At 48.1% G+C, this 22262-nt stretch overlaps 1 protein-coding gene across 5 annotated transcripts in view; it reads right to left on the bottom strand.

Moving 5' to 3' along the window:
- Window positions 1-507: 507 nt before the first annotated feature.
- The window catches only part of PRDM11 (PR/SET domain 11), a 30917-nt gene continuing 9162 nt past the window's right edge, over window positions 508-22262 (bottom strand). Inside the window, exons 5-7 of one of the 5 annotated variants that reach the window (XM_057364411.1) lie at window positions 14242-14429; window positions 10508-11158; window positions 508-9667 (exon numbers count right to left, since the gene is read on the bottom strand). In XM_057364411.1, coding sequence (XP_057220394.1) covers window positions 7503-9667; window positions 10508-11158; window positions 14242-14429 — 3004 coding nt within the window. In that variant the 3' untranslated portion in view covers window positions 508-7502. Of the gene's footprint in view, window positions 9668-10231; window positions 11159-11926; window positions 12169-14241; window positions 14430-18142; window positions 21342-22262 lie in introns of those variants that run through there. The other 4 variants (XM_057364429.1, XM_057364420.1, XM_057364446.1 and 1 more) reach the window with 4 other exon arrangements.

The raw sequence follows: 22262 nt of genomic DNA, 5'->3' as shown, positions 1-22262 counted from the left end.
AAACCAAACCAGGCACATATATAAAGTTTTGTCAATGCACATTACAAACCCAACCCATCTCAGCAAAGCCAACAATAATGCCATTGTACCTGACTAGAAAGGGAGCAGAGAGCTTCAAGGGCACCCACACTGCATCCCTACCCAAAAATAGCATTTGCTGACACAGCTGCACCAGAGCTGGCCCAGAGCAGCCTTGGGCTGSTGGCAGGTGCCAGCTCCTGGTCTGCCTGCTGCAACCATGGCACAGCACCACAGGATAACCCAGCCCATGGGGAAATGATGCAGTTCCATCACAGGACATGCTGGACCTGCTCACCAAGGTGAGGATGTCGAGGTGCTGCAACTGACCCTTCTGCATTAATCAGTACTGTCTGCTCCTTACAGTCGTGGGCTGGGGGAAATGGGAGTGCATCATCTTAGATGAGCTTGGTCTGGAAAAATGACGTTAACCTCCAACAACAATTTAAAGAATTAGGAACCCAACTCGATAAATTTAAATGTTTTTTTTTATTAACAATCATTATACATTACAAGGATAATATGACAAAAGGAAAGTTCTCGTGTACATACTATGATATATCAACATAGCTCTATTCGTATCCAGTGTCCTAGGTCCTTTCACACAGGTACTATAAAGCATAGTCTGTAAAGTAATAACGTTTTTTAATGTTCTCCAAAAGAGTGATATTAACATATTAATACATATGTAGTAATAGACTTCTAGATATTTTTCTCTCATTTCATATGTGTGTGTGGTGGGTGAGTGGGTGGGTGAGAGATTGCTTGAAACAGTTCAGCAGGGCTGTGCTTGGATGTGGAGAGGTTTGAGACAAAACCTCGTTTTCTGGAAGTAGAAACGCATTTTTGCTAACTGTCGGGTGAGTCTATGAGGTTGCCATGACTGGCAGAAAACTCCGCAGCCCTCCTGTAGCGTTTGGGACATTACAGCATATGAGACGTGGTTCCCCCGTGGAGCCCAGCGAGCTTATTCGACATGAGGTGCAGTGCATGGGAGCCCCTCGCCGGGCAGCAGCGAGGCCGCGGGCTGAGCTTACRTGAGCGTCAGTGGCATCGGAAGGACGGGGCTGGGAGTGAGGAAACTGTCTCTGAGGTTTGTGAGGAACAGGTGCCGAGAGCTCCCCGCCGGCGCCGCGCGGCTCAGGGGCTGCGGCAGAGCGGGGAGYGCCGCCGGGCAGGGGCGGCTGAGGTGGATTACCAGTTGTGTGGAGGAGAGAGGCCTGCGAGAGGGCACTGAGGTGTGACACAGGGCCTGGGGGGAGCTTGCACAGCATCTGCTCATGCAATACCAGTGTAACGAGCCATTCGGATGTCGGAATTACAATTCACCCTCCTCCCGAAGCCGACAAATGAAACAAACAGCAAGGAGAGCAGTGGTTGCCAGGCCTGGCGCGGAGCTGCAAAGGCAAAGCTCGGTGCTGGGCCTCCAACCCTTGTGGGGAAGCAGCTCGCTGACTGACCAGCACACCGGCCAGAGGCGCCTCTCAGGCCCTCTCAGGCGTCAGCTGAAGGCTTCAGGATGCAGCAGGGCCAGTGTCCTACGAGTGGCTGTGTGAAGGGAGGGAAGGAGGGATGAGACAGCTGTCCATCCCACAGCAGATACTGAGGGAGGGCTKATCCACTGCCCAGATCCACCCCCATCCCAGCATGGAAATGCTGGCCATGGGAAAACCGGTGTCTCTTTGCATGGGCAGGGTAAGAGGGCTGCACCCTTGGGTGCTCCGGCCTGGCAGGGTCGTGCGCTGCGTGCTGAGGCCCAAAGGCACACGTGCGACACCGACCATGTCTTCCATACAATCACATCATTCCCTTTCCTTCAGAATGCCTCCTGGGCCCTGGCCAGGCAGGCTGCTCAGAGGCTGAGAGGCAGCTGTGAGACCTGAGGGAGCGGAGCAGCTCCTGCAGCAGAACAGCGGCCATCCTGACCCACCAGAGCTGAGTGTGCCTTCCCAGCGGGGATCGCACACCCTCATCCTTATCGCTCCGACTTCACGCTTCCTTCTCATTTGCACTGCTCCAGCTCCATACACCATCCCTGCCACCTCTAACCGTGTGGCCGCAGCCCTTCCCCCACTCGCTAACACCTTTGCTGTCCTGCTGCCTTAATGCCAGTGCCACGGCTGTGTCACCGACTGATGCCCACAAGTGCATCCAGGCTCTCACTGGTGCCGGCCAGCACAGGGTCTCCCCGGCAGCGTGTTGGCAACTGCTGAGGAACACCGGGAGGAACAGCAAAATGCCACATTTCCACGGCACCAGTGCCCTCAGCTGCCAACTGCATCCGTGCAGGGAGACAAAAGTGCATATGAGGGTGGGATATGTATCTGTCAAAGTGTGAACACACAAGACCTCAACAAGAGGCTTTCTTGGGAGAAGGACACTCCCAAGCATTTTCCCCTACCAAGACATTCCCCTATCAAAGAAACCTTATTCACCACTTGGTTAACAGGCCAGCAAGGAAACCCCTTGCCCTAAATACAGCCAAGCCTCTCTCCATAGAGTGCTATACATGTAAATGTAGGCCTCAGTGTATGGCTAAAACCATCCCAAAGTCCAAAGTCTTCAGTGTTACGTGCCTTGTGCTAGAACACAGGGCCAGCCTTACACAAGGGTGGTTGAGTCTATCTCTATATTATATTTTTATATCTATCGAAAACATAGAAATATATAAATATATAGGATTTCATTTATAGATATATAAGCATGTGATTTTAATCTTTTGTACTGTGTGTATATGTAGTGGGATGTGCGTATATACAATATATAGACCATATGCTTATGTACTGTATACATACACTAGCTTACATGCACACACATATGTGTCTCCAAGGGAGACAGGAATTGCATAGGCATTACTGCATTGGATACAATGGCTGGGGGATTAACGTACCATTTCTCTGCTTTTAAGACCTCTTTTGACAGGGCTGAGAGGGGAATCTGCAAAAGCAGAGGCTGTTGCTGCTTATTTGCAAGCCAGCTRCCCAGGCACTGGTCAAACAAACAGCAATCCTCATGAGATAAGAAAGGAGGGGACTCCAAAGACCCTGCAGGACATCTGGTTGAGTTTGTGCTGTGAGAAAGAGATGGACCGAGCCTGAATCATGTCTGAACAGTCATACCAGCAAAAGCCTGACCAGCACGGGGACGTCGCTGCAGTTGGCTCAGGACCCAAGGCAGACAACACACGAGGACTCTGCCCACCACGTCCCCTCGCAGCCCCCTGTAAATTCCGGGTGCTTTTGCTGGTATGGGAAGAGCTTTGGTCTCTTGTGAGAATTATCCCTGCTGAGGTCGGTCTCGTGGCTGGAGGGAGCCCTGCAGAAGGACATGTCTAAATGTGCTTCACAGATCTCTGCTTCACAGCAGGGTAAAAGAGGCAAGGAGCCTGAGCAAAAAGTGGGGAAGGGAAATTGGCAAACAAAAATCCCACGGGCTAGAAGTACAAACCCGAGGGTCTGGAGAAGTGTGCATTATTCACAGTCAGATGCCATAGCTAGATGYGGGGGAAGGAGACAATAAAGAGCTCATCTGGGAAAAACTGAACCCTCTGTCCTTGCAGCCTAACCAGTTCAAGATGTTGTGAGCAACACGTTCAAAACAACTCCTCTGCTCTCTCAGCACAGCAGAAAAGGCATCAATTAAACCCGACACACGGCAGTCTCGGAGCCAAGGAGGCCTCCCTCAGCACCCCAGAGCTCTCCCCATGCCTGCTGCTGCCTCCTGGCCTCACTGACACCAGGCTGGGCACAGACAAACAGGGCCGAGAAATGCACCTGCTCCTGGGAAAGGCTGGGGAGTGCTGGGAAGCCAGCGGTGCTTTGCATTGGTATTCCTCCCTCCTCCCTATCTTGCCTGTGCTGGTAGTCACGTTTGCATCCACAGACTATCCATGAAAATAAGAGCTACAGATCTGAGATAGGCAAGTAAACCTGGAGAGAAAGCTTGCAAAGCACCTGCATTACCCTAGGACAAAGGCCAGTTTATTTTCTGATGTGCAGGGAAGGAATTGTTTTGGAGGAGCTGAGATAGGCTGGGCTGGGTCAGCTGMTCTGCCAAGCTCTTGCCTATCTTCATCACCAAAGTAAGCAGCCTCTGACCTTTCCCACCATGTGGGAAAGGGAACATCCACAACATCCAGTGGCAGGGAATCACCATTTGCAAGCAAATTTATCTGCTAAAGAAACAAGTGGTCTGCCTGTATCAGCTCTCTGCCTGGAGAAAAAACACAGCACGCTGCACATTTCACTACACTATTAGAAATAAGAGCTGCTGGTGAAAGGTGTCACTGACAAGAGCAGGATTTGTAAGTGAACCTAAGGGAAGGAGTGACAGATTGGAAGAATAATTTCTGAACAGGTCTCTGGCAGCTCTTACCTTGCCATTTCCTCCCCAGGGGCAAGAGTTAGGAGGCTTGGATCAGGAGCTGTAAACAGGCMTCTCAGGCTGCTCAGCACAAGCTCTGAGGGAGCATTCCTCTYTCCAAAAGTGGCTGGGGACTGTCCCCAAAGCTTCCTTCCCTCCATGTGGGGTCAGGCACTTTGATGGGCCTCTGTTACAAGGAACTTTTGCTGCCATGAACAGAAAGGCAGGTGACTTTTCCCCTCCACCCACAAAGAGCTACAGAATTCTATGGATTCCATGATTTATGTTCACCCTGCACATCTCCAGTCAGACTCTAACAGAGCAGCAATTTTTCCATCTTTTTCATCTCCTCAAGTTTTAAAAAGGGAGARAGCCTGCCACCTCCCTGGCTTTGGCCAGCATGAGCTTTGTGGCAGCACCCTGAGCAGAGCCAGTTCACCAGGYGTGGAGAGCTACGAGCATTGCGCAYAGAGAGATCCCTACTTTATGGTCAGACAAAACAACCACCCAAGTCTGCACAGCTGGCAGAGGGGTTCCAGTTTCATTTTTACTCCTCTGGATGGATGCGTCAATTCGATCACACCATTCATAAGGASAAGCAGGAAAACATGGAAACAAAGCCGTTTTTCACGCTTGCTAGGTGTGTCGTATCAATGCCCCTGTGCTGACACTGTGTGATGCCCTGACCTAGCTTGTGACGTTTCCATGAGGAGCACAAGGAAGGGCACCCAGCGCCTGCTCCCCTGGCGGCAGTGTGGCAGCAGGTGGGTGGCCCTGGCGCAGGTGCCCTCTCCTGCCCGAGCCAGCCCAGGCTGCACGTGCTGTCAGAGGTAAGGCAAGGGGTTAAGTGCTACAGAGGGTGCTGACCAGCCCTCACTGCTACATTCATGGGGTCTGCTCTGCTCTGCTCGGGCCATCAGACCGAAAGGCCCCATTTTACAGCAGAGGGGCAGTGTCAGGACACAAGGACGGACCACCACTAGTGCTTTGGGTGGCCTCAGTCCCTCCTCAGCCCCACTGGGACAGAGGCAAACACTTCCAAAACCCTGACCAACACCAGTCTAGCTGTTCCTGTGGGGTCTGAAAGCTGAACTAGTCTGTAGTGGCTTGACTGCACACCTCTGCCAGTGCTGGCTGTGAGATCTGCTGAAGGCAAAGGGGTTAGCAGGAGGTGAGTGAGACCTAGGTAGAAGTGTGTGTTTTCCCGGGGAAGACAGTGCGTGAACCCTGGCAGTGAAAGTGACTCAGAGAGAGATCGGTTCCAAACATGCTACATCTCCATTGAAAACGAACAAAAAAAGTTTAAAAAATAAAATAATATTATATATATATATATATTTATATAAATGAAAAGCTATCAACTAGCAGCAACGGTTCTAGAGATATCTTAGCACCAAGACCAAGGGCAGGGGGGTAACAGGAGACAGGAAGGGGTCAGTGTTGCTGATACCACCATCATGTTTCTAAACAACACAGCTTGGCACAAAGCTCATCCCTCTGGGAAGTGAGAACATGTTGGCTTGGACACCTTTTGGACAACAGGTCTCACTCCCACGATGGTCTGGTCAGGGTGGTGCTGTCCATGCCACATCAGCAGGGCAAGGCACTAGCATCTGTGGAGTTTTTGCACCTTTTTTGTTTGTGTGGGTTTTTTTTTTGGTTGGTTGGGTTTTTTGTGATTTTTTTTTTTAATTTTCTAACCTGAAGTGATATTGTGCAGATGCCTGGAGCTTGTTTAAAGAATAAAACAAAGAAGAGCCCCAAGCCCACAAAACAACCTCTTTGTGATGGAAGGTGCAAGTCCCCCATTCACATTTCAGCTGGACTCTGCATTCCTTCAAGAAAGGAAGAAATATTTTGCAGGAAGAAGCAGAGCATTCCTTCTTCCTGCTGTCATCAGTCTGCTGTGCTGTGGAACATGTTACCTTGGTCACAAGAGAATAAGTGAACCTTTGTAGGACATCACACATGAATATAATCCAAGATAATCTTGCATTGATAGCTCCTGCCACCAAACTGCAGCAGGTTTTTCTTTCAGTCATTCCAAACAAAACAAAACAAAACAAAACAAAAACCCCACAACAATCTAAGATTATAAAGACATAGTATAAATAATGTAAATTAGAATATAATTTTTTAAGCCTTTGAATCTCTGCCCAGAGGTGGCTGTCGACTCATTGGCTGTCTAGCTTCCACAGCAGCCCTGGTTTTGAATGAATAGTTGTATATATATATATATATATATATTTATCTCATACAATATAAAAATATAAATGCAAAAATTTCCCCCTGCCTTCTCTATTTTGCTATTTTATAGTCTGCACATGACATCATGTTATAACATACGTATGATAGACTGGTACTACGGTTATCATAAAAGGAGCTGAAAGCCAAGTATTACTCTACAGCCCAAAGGTAGGGAGAACTGAGAAAGGGGCATCACAGTTTTGTGGAGGCATTTGTTTCTACATCAGAATAAAAACCCAAAATCATGCCCCCAGCCCTTCTCTCCTGTCAGTAATCTCTCRAGTGAAGAAAGCTTTCACTCAACTGAGAACTGGAGTGGAGCTGGGGAGCTGGGGGCAACACAAACATGCGGGATGCTCGGAAATCAGAAATCTGACAGTTGCCAACAAAAGGCTCAAATGGCTCAATAACTGGACTGAACAATGGAAAGAGAGGCAGAGATTGAAACTGAGGGGAAAACCAACAAACAAACAAACAAACAACCCAAAACAAAACAAAACAAAACAAAAAACAACCCAGCAAACCGACAACACACATACAAAGGAAACCGCCGGGAAGATGAGGCTGACAAAGACCCGTTGTCTAGCTTATAGTCTGTTAGGTTTGAACATGTAGAGTATGGCCCCAGCACATGCTTCTAAAGAATGAAATGTTGCCACCTACATTGCAGCTGCCATGGTTGGAGACACCAATAAATGTCTAAACATTGTCTCAATCTTTAAAATTCTGCTTAGCTTCTATSAGACGCACATCGTCTTAACTTTTAAATTTTCAGTGTGGGTTTTTCCTTAATATAGATAATATATATATTTTATATAATATATCAAAGTTTAGAGTATAGATTAAAAAAATTATCTGATCTGAGGCATTCCTTCCTAAATATCAGGGTAAAACTCAGAGCCATGGTCCATGCTCTGCAACATCGGCTTCTGGTCAAGAGATGACATCCTGCTCAGCATTTCGGCCGAGAGCGCGTAACTATTGCCTGACTTCTCCTCGAACCAGCTATCGAGTGCCCTTTTGCAATCGAAGTTGGCGATGGGTGGCCCGTTGACAGCAATCGTCAACAGGTCACTGAGCTGCTCCAGCGTGAGCCGAGAGCGGTTGTTCTTGCGCACTCTCTGCAGGGCGGTGCGCCCCTTCTCACAGCAGGCCGAGGAGGTGGGAAGGACTTTGAGGATCTGAACTATTTTATTGAGGAGGGGAAATCTCTGTTTGTATTTACAAATGTGACTGAGCAAGTCTTTAAAACCATTTTTGGTATAATAATCCACCTTGAGTTCTCGCCACTCCATCAGCAGACTCCCTCGGGTGTCCATCCCCTCTCTGCAAACTTCTCTGGAAAACGATGGGACCGTCTCCAGGTGTTCAAATATTTGTACCATATCCTCCTTCCCATAGCTCATGAGCTCATCAGTGCTTCTGGGCCAAGCTGCAAGGTCAAATACCTGACAGGCCTTCACAAATGTCCGGCTGCGGGAGTCGAACCTTTGGGCTAGGATCACCTGGGTCTTCTGGCAGATCTTTTCTCTGATCGACTGGAATTTGGCTTCAGCCACCCGTAGGTTTTTCACAGCAATGCCATTAAAGCTTTCACGGAAGTTTTCCTCGAATTCCTGCAAGTACTCCCCAGGGGAGTCAGCTAGCCGGCTGATCTCCTGGATGGCCTCCTCTATTTTATCGTCCACCTGCGACACAAGAAGGTACTCCCCTTGGAAGACGTAAGCAAGGCGTGAAAGCACAGCAATCACATCCAGCAGGAAGTAGATGAGTTTAATAGACTGGTAGTCCATCAGGAACTGCAGGAGGGCCAAGGCAATGGCAGAAGCATCTGCCCTTTGGGTCTGGCCGCTGACATCTTTGAGATGGGCCACAACCTCAAGGTAATCCTTGATTAGAGCGTTGAGCACGTTCTGCTCCCCAATGATCCACTTCACCGCTCGAATGTCCCCCAGGAACTCGGTCTCCTCACACAGAGTGGCAGCGGTGACCCTCAACTCGCACATGAGTCGGGGAGAATAACGATAGAAACTGAGCAGCTGCTTCAAATTATTTTCTAGCTCCTCCAGACACGGCAGTTCCTTCCCACTGATGGCATCCAGAATTTCCAGGTGGGGCCTATGCACCATAAAGGGAAGGCAAAGAAGCCAGGGCAAGGTCTTTCTGATTGTCATGAACAAGTTGGCTCTCAGGCTGGCGGTAATGTTAGCACCATCAACTCCCAAGCCGATAGTTGGCTTCTCATCCTGCAGCCGTATTCCCAGGCTGGAAAAAGCCCGGTCTAATGCTTGGAGGTAACTGTCAGTTGTAGAAAAGCCCAGTTCCTGAAGAGACAGGAATTCAGTTGCCGGAGGCCCATCACTGCTCGTGTACTGCACGTAGACCGCAACCGTATCTGCAAGCAAGTCATCRCTCTGCCCATCCAGAATGATGCTGAGGAAGGGAGACTGCCGGATGCGTTCAACCAGGTCCTCTCGGAGAGCCCGGGCGATATGGTGGATTAAGATTTGGCAGTCTCCTTCATTCATGTACTGATCCACCACCTTGAGYTCACACTTTCTCAGCAGTTCTGCCAGAGGCCGAAAGTCATAGTAGGGCCTGCCCTCCAGGGCCAGGTGGTAGGCCGTGTTGAAGAGCAGGGTCATATTTCGGCACATCTCTTCTGTCTTCTCTGGGTGCATCCTGAGCTTGTAAAGCTGCAGGCACTTCTTGTGGAGGTTGCTCTGGCTGTGAAGCTTTATYGTGTGTATCTTGAACTGCTTAGAGCCAATGATGAAGGCTGAMGTCCGAGAGGATTGTACTGTGTACTGCCTACAGACGTGGCACCACATCTCATTCAACGTCGGGGAGTACCGCAGGAACCAAAACTTTTTAAGCCACTCCTGCTTGAACCGTCGTATCCTCCGGCCCGTTGCAGAAGACATCTTGGAAGGCTCATCTGTAGCAGCAATCATGTCATTGGAAACTGATTCATCAGCAGAATCCACCTCTTGGTCATCGTCCTCCATGATGGCGGGAACTGAGATGATGCTTTCTGAAGCTGTAACAAAAAAAGAAAAAAAAAAGGAAAAGAAAAGGGTATTTATGAAGTGGCTGAGCTGGAGAAGCATCCTACTGGTCACAGTGACAGTAGAACATTGCCCGAAGAGCTGGCCACAACCTCCCCTCTCCTGACCACACTACATTGTGCACAGAATTTGAACCACAAGTCTGAAAGGAAATCAATATTTCTGCATAGGAACTTTGTCTCTAACATGCCAGGACTAGCAGCAATAAAGGACACTACATCGTGGCCACTTCAACAATACATTATGTGACCCAAATATTCCCTTTACTGAAGGCCCCTGGCTGCTTGACAGCATGTTCCTGGAGGAAATGAAATACATCTTCAGAAAGGGACACGTGGTTGTGTCAAGCAGTGGAGGAAACAGAGGGGGATTTCCAACAAGGGACACAGCAGGACATAATTTCAGACACAAAGAGAGAACATTTCAGTGTTACCACAGAGTCATTCATACTTTCTTGGTAGCATGTGAGGCATTGTGGATGGGCCTCCGCTGAAAAAGAATGCATCAAAAATACAGCAAACAAACTGTCTGCAATGGAATGTCTTTTTTATTGGCAGTGCATTATCAATTACAATGGCRACAAATAGAGCAAATTGTCATACAGAGTCTTTCCCAGACAGTGTTTTCCACTGTACCCACAGCATCAGCTCCTGGCCCACCCAGTCACAAAACCTGACAAAGAACCTTCCATGGAACCACAGGTTCACCTGAATACTCAGAGCAAAATGCTTTAGATGGGTACACAGCACACAGGCATCTCACTACTCTCCTTAGGCAGGGTTTGGAGACCGCTCTAACTCGGCAAAGCTTACCTGTGGGGTCTGAGAACTCTTGGAGCTCGGGTACCTGGGGCGGTAACACGGGTGGCTCGGGTAACTTCCCAGATCTCAGCATGTCTAACTCAGCCTGCAGCTCGCGGATTTTTTTCTTCAGCCGGATGCAGTTGGGGCAGAAGGATGTGGTGGGAATTTCATGGGAGTTGCCTTGTGCAGAGGCCAGTGACAGCTCGGTTGGGCTGTCTGCTTTAAGTGACAGGGGCTCTTCTTCCTCATCTTCAAGGATGCCCATCTCCTTGGCTGAGATGAAAGAGGAACTGTGAGGGATCTTCCATTCACTCTCACTCTGGTTTCTACTGAGGCTCAGAGAGCCGTGCTGCATGGCACTGCCACACTGCTCAAAGATGTCTTCAGCCTGGTATTTAGATGCTCTTCTGATGGAAAGTGGTGTACTTGCTGCTAACTGGCTCTCTTCAAACTTGGTAGTCTCCAAAGAAGCCTCCAGGACATCTTTGAAGATGAGATCAATCTTTTTTTTCTTTGTTTGGGGGTGGCATTCCCCCTCGTCACAGCTGCGCTTGAAGGGGCTCTTCCCCTGCTTTAAGGTGGCGAACTGGAGTGCTCCCCTTGCATCCTCTTGATTTTCTACATTCTTTTCTAACTTTTCACTCTGTAACATTTTGTCTCCTAGAATGGAAAATGAGGGGTGGGGATTATCACTGGGAATCAAGCAACGTCCCTCAATCTAAAACTCAAACAAAAAAGAACAAAAAGGCAGACTGAATCCCTGCTGGTCTGCACATTAGGTTACAAGCCAGGGAACTGGCACAACTCAGTGGAAACCGAGGCTTGCAAGAGGAGAAGCCCTGCTAATGGGCATGTCTGCAAAAACAGAGACAGTCCTGGGTAGCCACAGCAGAGTAGAACCCACACACTTCAAAGAGAAGAGAAACTACAGGCAGCTTGTTTAACCTAAAGGTATAACCAACCTGCGTTGGAAGAGGACTATGAGGCGAATGACTGATCATGGTGGAACCTACACCCAGAGCCTAAGTGCCATTTTGGCTGGCTGGAAGTTCTGTGCCTGTTTTGACTTGGTAAAAGGTATCAAGCGTACAGCAGTGCAGCGACAGATTTACACCATTTCCTCACAACCCCAGTGTCTGTGCATGCCAGGGCACAAAGTTTGCAAGCCCCTTTACTCTCCTTCAGTTTGGAGGCTGCTCCAGAAATGCAAAGGTAAAGGACTAAAAACAACTTGCACACTTAAAACCTAAGGTACACATTGTCAACTGAGCTACAACGGGTGAATGCCCTCCAAGGTTGGGACATTTAGCTTGTCCTGGTGGAGCCTGAGAGCATGGCCATTCAGTAATTGAATAAAAAACATATTAAAAGCAACCTCATACAAATTATTAATTGCTTAAAATAAAGGGAATAGCCAGATTTCCTTACCTGGAAATTCAAAAGACGATAGGTTTGGCTCAATTTCCATCACTCTTCTATCTTGTAAATAACTTCAAGCATTGATGGCTTCCCAAACAAGACGCTGTTTTATGCTGATTTTTGGTCTCATAAGAGCTTTCATAAGAGCTATGGAGCAAAAGCTACCATTCCCTCTCTAAGGAGAGCAATGCTAAGAACGCAGAAGAGATGCAAGACTCCAAACAGTTAGAGTAAGGCACTGTAAAAAGGGCTGGCCTCAATGGATGGGATTTTGGACTGGGTTTGGATGCTGGCTGGGAAACCCAGCCACTGCTTTAGTAAATCCGTAACAACAGGTCTCATTTTCAACACGTTGATGAGAATTTCTATGGACAGAGCTTTCAGTCTCTCTCTTAGTATTTCCCCTGTTATGGACTACAGCAACTACTGTACTGYAGGGATTTAGAGAACCAGTTCTTCTTTCTTGGTGATTTTTCCCCCAACCAGGCGAGTGCTTCAGCCCTATGGAAAAGCTAGAAATCATAAGATGATCCCTCATATTATTGGTCTCAACTCCAATGATGAGGCAGGTCAGAAAGTATCAACAGAAACAAAACCCAGGTACCATGTTATTTTTCTGTGAGTTAATAAAGTGTGCCACTTTGCTTCACCTGCAGGGATTTGAAATTTTTTAAATAGAAAGTGACTCAACAGATTTTTTTGCTGCTTCCTCGTCACCTCCCAGTACCCCCTCAGCTGAGGCTTCAATACCTCTCACAAGTTTAGCAATGTCCAGGTGCTGCTCCGTTTTAACAATATCTGTGAGCCCTTTTGTGAAGGCAGGCTGAGCCCAGCTTGCAGCAGGATGAGCTCACAGAGATGCCAGGGGGTTTCTGGAATGGTCTCTGCAGCCACGTGGGTTTTCTGGGGGTGCAATGGGCTGTGGCAGGTTCTGGAGAGTTCTGACGCAGATCTTCTTGTAGCACAGAGCAAGCTGTGATTTCAGCTCCCACAAACATGATACCATGACAAACCAGGACTAGAGGCATGTCTGCATGGCAGGGCAACAGCTCGTAGCGTTGGTGCCCCCRCAGCAGCAAAGCAGCTGCTCCAAGGGCACAGACTGTCTCCTGCTGTATTTTCAGAAAGCACTAAGCTGTCTGGATGACTAACATGTGCATGTTATTGAAGGAAAATCACTTCAGCCTGTACCTAACCACTCACTCACTGATGTTCATTAACACAAAAAACCAAATTCATACTGATGGTAATTCAGAAGTGGGAATTGCCCAAGTACAGCCACCAAGATGTAACACTGCAAGTGCATAACAACCCTAAAGTGATAGAGACAACCAGCTTTTTCAGGACATCCATGACTGAAGAGGAGACACCTTTTACCAAGTCAAGGCAGCAACAGCAGCTGTGTAATAATACACTCAAGAATCGTAATTACAAAGTTATATTTAGTGTGGCTGCCCCTCTGAGGCCCTGCCATTCTGCAGCTAGCCTGGAAAGAAATGCTCCTAATTAACTTTAGGTATTGGCATTGTACCGATGAACAGATGCATTAAGAATTTTTGCTTTCCTCTAAAGCTTCCTATATTGCTGACAATACATGGGCCCAAAGGACTGCTGGGTTTGTTTCAACATTGCTACTCTTTAGGTAAGATAACAATTTTTATCCAAGGAAGAATCAGTATGACAAGTACAAAGCCTCCTGTATGTTGTATACACATTCTAAGGTTGTGAGACTAAGGAGTCTCTAGCTGATGTCGCGCAGATCCCAAATTATCTTTCTGAAGAAAGAGGAGATAAATTAAACGAGGAAAATGGATATACAAACACACCAAGGAAATCTCTTTCATATGCACACAAAACCAGCCACAGCTCCCTCAAACAGGCTGCTCACAGGAGCCAGAGAGAGCAGCACGTCCAGAGCAAAAATCTAACGCTGTCTTGTAGGATCATCAGCTTGGCAATCTTCAGGAGAGAAAGTCTTGTGATGGGTGCTCTGTGATCCCTGGGTGTCACACCAGGCCCTTGCAGCACACACACGCAACATGGCACAACACAACACATGACATGATACATCACAGCACAATTCTTTCGTTCATGGTCTACATTACTGTGGTTATCTTATTCTCCTTGTACACCCATCCATCTATGCCAGGCAGAGCAGGGGGCTCTCAGCCAGAGGCACTCTGCTTTTAGAAATGCAGCTCTCCTCACAGAGCTCTCCTCTCTTTGCACAGCCTGTGCAAAACCTGCTTCACCCACCACACCTGGCCCAACTGTGGGGCAGCCCGAGGGGATCAGGAGAGAGGATGGAAAGGGAAGGGACTCACCACTTRTGAAATTTCTGCTGATGGTTTCCTGGGACATACTGTGCAACCGCTTCATGTAATCCTCACTGTACCAGACCCGCAGCTTCTCCCCAGGGTGGATGTCACGGCAGGCACGGAAGTAAATCCTCTCACTGTGCTGGAAAGCCATCAGGTTCTGCTCCCTCTCCTCCCGGGAGATGATGACATACCTGAGGGTGAGGAGACAAGGCAGGTGTGAAGCACAAACTTCTCTCCTGTGCCCCTCCCTTGTATCAAAATGACAACCATGAAGAAGCCAGAATGACCTTGAGAGAGAGCCATCAACACAGCCAGACTGGAAAGCATGGAGTCACAAGCAATGGTGTGCAAATGAGCATGGACACCCAGGGAACACYAAGCCAGTGACGGGATGTCTGCCAGCAAGGGTGATGCACACTCTCCCAGGCAGAAATATCTTTGCAGAGTGATGGAAACAAGGATTTCTGGATTCCCCACTGTCACTCCACATCCCAGGGCTTCCCCCCTTGTTCTCAGGAATATCTGAAATATGGCAGGGTTCCTCTGCCCGCCTATTTCCCCAAAATACTTTCCTTTTTGGTTGATAACAGATTTGCTTGCTTCTCTCCTCTCAGGCAAGTAGAATTGAGATTCTAAGTTCAAAAATATGGACACCCAGTGTGCATGGGGGTATATGCTGGTCATCCAAGGACATGCCAGTACTAGAAGAGTTCAGCAGTRTGTGACAAAAAAATATAGCTCTGCAAGTGGAAAACCCAGCATCATATTGTGGGGATCTCCTGGCAGTGCTGACAAAAAAGATCGCTTTCAGGGCAAGGAATTTATTTTCCTGATTTGAAACAGCTACATTTCAACTCAGTGGAAATGTATTTATTCCCACTCCAAGCAACTGGCCCTCTGTGCAGCTTGCTTAGACAGAGATCTATTGCTAGGGTCATATTATTTGCTCCCACACTCCTTGTGTTCCTGCTAGAGGACATGAAAAAGCCTTGGTAACGCTGGATCCAGCTGCCACCAGCATGAGCTTACAACATCTACCCAGGAAGGAGSCCCCATCACAGCATGTGCAGACCCCAGAGCAGACCTGAACAGTTCATAGCTAAAGCTTATTCTTTCTTCTCTTACGCTATTTGCCTCTGCTTTTCAGCACTCCCTGCTGCAGCAATCTCCACATATGGCTTCTCTCTCATCGGCTGCTATTAGTCCTTGCCCAAGCTCCCTAATGTACATACAGGTATTTCTGTGGCTTAAGAAATCKGTCAGATTTTCCTTGAATAGTCTTCCCTTCTCCAGCCACGTGAATGCACAGATAAAGACACAAGCCCACCTGCATGTGATCACACTAACCCACACACACAAGGTTACAAACAGGGTGAAACTTCCCAYAAAACACAGAAAACAAGTCTGCAGTAGCTGTGTTTTAGACTGCCTGAGGCTACAGCAATTCTGGTTTTAATGTTGAGCAATTGTGCATGTGCCTGTAAGCAGTYGTATTTTTCCTAATGGGTGCTACCCAAGATTCTCTGCCATTTTCAGTAATTATTTAAACAGCATACCCTGGTARTGCCACAATTGGCTTTTATTGACCCTTACTTACTTCTGATCACAAAACGAAGGAAYTTTTAAAGTACCAGGCTGTGTATTCGAGAAGGAAGAGAGACCTGGACCAACGTGGTCCAGGAGAAGGAGGTCCCGCAGTAGCACACAACTGCCAGGCTGATGCTTTTGGGTGTTAGTGATCACTCCTCAAACGGTGTGYCAGGCATTCAGCCGGCCATGAGACATAGCCCTTGAGACAGACTAATGTGGTGTGGTCAGTCTGACACCCTGCAGCACAGGAGATCTAGAGGATGCTCTCTCTAACCCATGCAAAATGTCAAGATGCTTCCTAGCACCTTGGAAGAGAGACTCTGCTCTGCATCCCACTGTCCACAACAGAGCCGTGACAGGATCAGGCTGCCCCTGTGAAGCTTTACTAAAGTCACTCAGAGTTCCCTAACACAAAGTATGTGACCGGTATATCCACAGGCAGCAGCACCAAAGAATTCAGGGAGCAGTGGCAGGATGGTCTGGTGCATCGCCAGCAAAYTGTATTTGACAGTGAGGTGTAGAAAACACAGCTTTGAATGGGGAGAGCCTCATTAACTATTCCCACCAGGGCTCACTTTAATTATGAACTATATAGTTACGCATGAACTTTTCCTGTTCACTGCTCTGCTTCTGCCCCTACATCCCTCCACATTTCTGCCCAAGAGCATCCTTCAGCTCTCCTGCCCACATTCTGTGGCTCTGGCCACCTCCTGGAGCAGCAGGGAGCTGGGAGGAGAGCACAGGCTGCAGGGCATGAACCACAGCACTGCTGCAACCCTGCAGCAAATGCTGCCCGGCTGCTCATGCAGCCTTGTGCAGCCATTGGCGCTGCCAGTCTCATCGGGAGCCCTCAACAGAGAGCTGTGCAATAACCCAGTCACAAACATGTTGCTTTACACTACTAGAAACGGAAGCTTTCCATCTGTGCTACTTCCCTGAGGTAAGGTAAATGGGATGAGATCATCCACACAAATGAACGGATTTCAAACCAGTGCTGCCCAGCCCCAGGCTCGAGTTTCCCCAGAGGCACAAACAACAGGTTACAAAGGAATGCATGAACCCCAGTATGCCAACTGCTGACTGAGACACTTAGCACTGCTGCACACACAGCTGAGGGACAGATGCTTGCCAAGGATGCACAAAGTCATTCACAAAAGGGCCGCCAGCATGGTGAACCAGAGGCACAAGCCACCCGCTGAGGAGAGACTGCACGCTCTGCCTTCACGGACACACATCCCAAGGCCGAAGAGCTCACATCCTGAACAGGCCAACCCTTCCTGCAAAGGCTGGCAAGTGTCCAGTCCCCCTGCCAGTGCCAAATACCCCATCTGGATTGATGCAAGGAGGCTAGTTTGGTTTGGACATCCAGGACAGGCATGGTTAGGCTGACCCAAGCACTGTACACTGATAGGCACGGCCCTGCTTGCAGAGCAGGTTTCTCTAGGGACCCTGATCCCCAGAGGAAGAGCGGAGTCATATCGCTCCTGCAGCAGACCCAGACACCCTCAGCTGCACCTGGTCCTGCAGAGGCATGGCCACCAGCCACAAATGCATCATTTCATGTCCTATCTAGTCCTTGGAACAGGCCAGTCCCCAGAACACCACAGACCCTGACCAGGCTACTCAGGACCAGCCACTGCACCAATGGAGACCACTTATGACCCATCTGCAGCTATTGGGGCTTGGATTGACCCCAACCCCACCGCTGTCGAGGCAGGACCACCTGTCCGCAGACTCTCTAGATAGCAGCAAATCTGTTGTCTGCTTTTTCCTAAGCCACAGCCTACTCAGGACACCAATTTCCCAAATTTCGGGATGGCCAAGTGAGCAAAATGTCAAGGTGTGTTTTGGCAGCTGGGATCATTCCTCCCCAGGAGGTGAACAGAGCCAAGACCCAGGATCCAGAAGCCAGGATCCTGGTGAGGATCCAGAAGAGACAGTGAAGAGGGAGGAGACCTCTGCAGCTCGAGAGAGGCTCAGGCTTCTCCCCTTCTCCTCTCCACTGTCCCGCTGGACTTGCCTCATGCCTCCCTGCTGCCCATGCCATTGCTCACCCTCGGGCTGGCCTTGGGGATGTTCCAGTGACACCCTGCCAGGGCAGAGCACCACTGGCCACTGGCCTTTCCCAAACCAACRCTGGGCACAGAGCCAGAGCAGGAGATCCTGTGCCAGAAAGGAGCCACCAGCCCAGGCTGATGCCATGGGATGCCATAAATGCAAACCCTGCCTCAGGTGTCTCCAGAAGACAGTTTTGTTACCAGTTCAGACAAAAATTGTATGAGAGAAAGAAAAGACTCAACAGCAGCTGCGTTAAAAGTGWTAAATATTTATTGCATTCTTAACAAAAATACTTTTAAAGATAGGATTTTTTCAGCATGTACAAGACATGGAGACACTGGGGTTGAGCACAGCAGTTTGCTTTGACACAGACACTTACTTCAACAGCCAGTAAACATGACAGGTGCAGGAAGAAGTATCCTTTGTGAGCCAGTACAGAAAAGCCACTGTACCAAGGCGTCTACGTGGGGTAGGAGATACATTTCCAGATCTGGGCCAATCTGTAATAGCTCACAGAGGAAACTGGGGGAGATATCAGACAGTTTACAGTAAAAGCTCCTATCTCCTGATCASTGTCCAGCCTTTGGAGGTTTGCATTGAGGGCTGCGCATCCTGCACCAGGATTCTCTCTCTAAACACATCTGTGTGGGCAAACTCGCGGCAGCAATGATGCTAACTCCCTCCAGTGCCCAGCACCTGCAGGAGTCAACTCCTGTGCAGACCTGAGGGTTCTCAGAAGGACAACATCAGAGGAGCTAATATTACCAGTATATCCATGGGAGAACATCAGTAGAGACCAAATATTATAAAAATATAAAATACTAATATTAATATATAGCAGCAGCACTATATTGACTCTGAAAGCTTTTAACACATATCACCCTTTTTTCAGTTCTCTCTGATTCATAAATTAGATCCACCTCTAACAGATTTCCCAAYCTTCACTTCATTTGAAGAGAGTCTGCAACTTTTGCAGAATACACATTTCAACAGAAATAAMAGGACATCCTCAGTGAAGGTGAGCAAGTTCTGCCCTGGTCTGGCATCATGTCCTCTGCATGAAACCAGCTGGGTCATTCCTCAGAAAGGAGGCTTTTCTCCTTGCCAGACCACTACTTCCTTGAGCAATCTTTTACTGCACTAAAAATAACTTACTTGAATTAGAATTACAAAACATCTTTAACAAAAGAAAAAAAAAAGGAAAAACATGTCAGGAATGTCTGACACAGCAGACATAGAATGATTTTTTGTGAAAGAAGCTAGGGCACCATGCTTTTAAAGGAGAGGCCAGACAGACTAAAGATAATCCTTGAAGACCACACAGAACAAGCCGTCCTTCTGCTACACTGCACTGCCTATGTTCAATTCCCACTGAAGTTTCAGGAACTATTTTGCCARGTCTGTAGCCCAGACATGGTATGATGATGCACACACTCCTGGTTCCTGCAACCAACCTCCAAATACAATAGGGCAGCCTGGAGAGCATGCTGTGCTGTATGGTTAACACCTTGGCCCTTTTCCCCGCTGAAGCATATCATGATAATGGTCCCAGTTTTTCCACAGAGGGGGGCAACATGCTAGATGCAGATGTGMAAATTAAGGAGAAAACAGACATGTTATAAAGAGCTATCACACACATTATCACCACCTGAGGTGACACTATTAAAGCCTAGTTCCAGAATCAGTGTTGAACATGAGAACCTCATGCAGCTCTAGAGCAGTTCAAATGTTGTAATACGGTTCTTTCTTGCATCTATATGGGGAGAGAAAGCAGTACAAAATCAACATGTCTGAGATTTTAACCTATGTAGCTGTGAATTTAGACTGTAAACCCTGCATGATAGGAGAACACAGCAGAGATCCCACCCTAAATAAAACTAAGTGCCAAGTAACTGTATGGAAGCTGACAGAATTACAGTGAAACAAAACCAAAACTGCTTGAGGACAGAAGCAGGCCCTACATCTTTGTTGTTTCTGTGCAGTCTTTTACATTTTGAGAGGATGAGGTGGCTCAAAACTGAAGATTTGACAACATGCAAGGAAATAATATGATGCAATTCTCTTTAAATGTTGTCATATGTTTAAATAATTGCATTTTAACTGCAATTGCGAAAGGGAGGTAGGAGCTTCAGACTGGAGCGAACAAAAGTTAAACTCTTTAATGTAAGTGCATGTGGCACTGCGGGATTCAGGCCAATGCCACTGCTGCCCTTTTTAACAGTCTCAAACCCCACAGTGCTCAGACCTGTCCTCAGAATTGGGTTTTCTTCCCTTCCCTGCACAAGCTCTGCTTTTGCACTCCTCTCCCCAAACCTACGTGTAAGTCACAGTAAGCTCCAGACTACCCACTGTTGCTGAATGAAAGATAAAAGTAAGGATCCATACAAGTTTTTAGAGTCATAAGGCTGCATTTCTGCACATACTGAGCATCCTGATATTAAGGAAGATGATGGAAAGGCAGTATAGGGTAAATTTGTGAGTTGATTGCAAAGGGATCTCTGTAGCATGCTGTCTCAGTAAATAGTATTTCCCAGACATGGGAAGAGATCCAGATAATGATTTCTATTGCATCTCTTAGTTTATAGAGCATTTAAAGCACGGGGAAGCCTGTGAAAATTCTGAATCTCTATGAACTYGAAGATGTCCTACATTCCAAGCTCTACAATACTTGAGATTCCTCTTTGCCTTTACAGAGGGCCAGTCCTGCGATGAGCTGCCACACTCATACTGCCCTGTAGGCCAGCAAGGGGATGGATGGGTTGGGTCAACTGCTGACCTTCCCCASAGAATACTGATACACATGGAGAAGCCATGTGAGCATGCAGCAGCTCAGGAAGGGGCATGCTTTTTTACCTCATATGACATAGATTAAATATGGTRTTTTCTTTTTCGTGACCTGGTGGCCCGTGCAGGAGTCGTCTGTTTTAGGGAGTTTTGGTTAGACTCTGCACTGGGCTCAGGGGGCTGTTTGGAGGAAGATGCTTGCAGACAGGACTCCGGCATGACACCGGGATCTTGTATCCTATGGAAAGCCTGGACCCCATCACGTATTTCTGTCAGAGTCTGGCACATCTGGCCGACCTGGCTGGTGAGGTCAGCCACGCTCTGACTGACGGCATGCATGCTATCTGCCATGTCCCTGTGAATGGCCACCAGCTCCTGGCAGAACTGCCTGAACAGCTCTGTTTGCTGTGCATGGGAATGGAGAAGCTGGCAATCGAAGCTGGAGAGGGGCGGGCTCCTTGTGCGGGGGTGTGGGGCTCTRCAGGCCGAGCTGCTGCGTGCGGATGGACAGGGCAGTTCCTGCCTTTGGCCGGCTGCTTCYGAGGGCTCTGACGAGGAAGAAGTGCGGAGGAAGGAGGGCCCGGAGAACTGGCTGTCACTTGCACCAGCCCTCTGCAGCGAAGCAAAGTGGTGGTCCTGAGAAGTGCCCGGCATCTCTTCATCTTCATCAGCTTAAACAGAAGAGGAAGCATGGATTATTAATGTGAAATCCCTCTCAACTCTGGCTTCTGTTTCAGGATATCACAAAGAACATGGTCCTCCCCCCACCCTGCCAGTTCAGACAATCCTGTCGCTTCTGATGGGTAACTCAACATGCAAGTGCTGCAATGTTAGCACCCGGGTGACGAGATTAGCCATAAGAAGCCTGAAGAGAGGGTGACCCCAAGCTACTGAGGTATTCCATACACAGCATTGTTCCTTACTAGAATATAAATCCATTTCACACAGTAGCAATGACTCCTCCTCCACAAACCCATAAGTATCTAGCACAAATATCTTGAAGGGGCACAGACTTCTCAGGCGAAATCCTGCTCCTCTGTCATTTCTTATATGCTCTGCACTCATAAGAACATAGATTTTGCATTTGCTGCTCTCAAAGTGCATTGTGCAAAGCCACTCTGTGGCTTGGCATCACTAAGACAATCAGGCAGCCAGGCATAGCAGCAACAGGACCCTATGTTAATCAGGCACGTACACTTAAGGCAAAATCCGAACTAAAGCAAAATGCCATGGGAAAATTTGCATTAGTCTGATAAATATCTAGTGATGTGCCAGTTCACAGGTCACAGGCATATGAAGAGTAAGAACAGACAAGATTTCACGTTTTGCAGCTGCCCACTATTTCCTTGCATAACCAGTGTTCTTTTTACCACTGAAATAATACAACTGGCTTCCAAGATAGAKGCAAAGAACGACCAAGTCCCACTATGTCAGGTCTGGAAGATTCTGTCCTTGCTTTCGCACTAACTTCAGATATGAGACCAGATCTAGCASGGTAGCACAGCACCACCCACGAGGTGCTAGTTGACTTACTTTCCAAGAAGTTACCCCCTCTTTGTCTCCTTTGTATGCCTAAAAGCTCACAAACAAGA

Source organism: Malurus melanocephalus, unplaced genomic scaffold (genome assembly GCF_030028575.1).
Source record: "Malurus melanocephalus ecotype Western Australia unplaced genomic scaffold, MMel_1.1 scaffold_2, whole genome shotgun sequence".
Classification (NCBI taxonomy): Eukaryota; Metazoa; Chordata; class Aves; order Passeriformes; family Maluridae; genus Malurus; species Malurus melanocephalus.
This window is presented reverse-complemented; position numbering and strand designations above follow the sequence as displayed.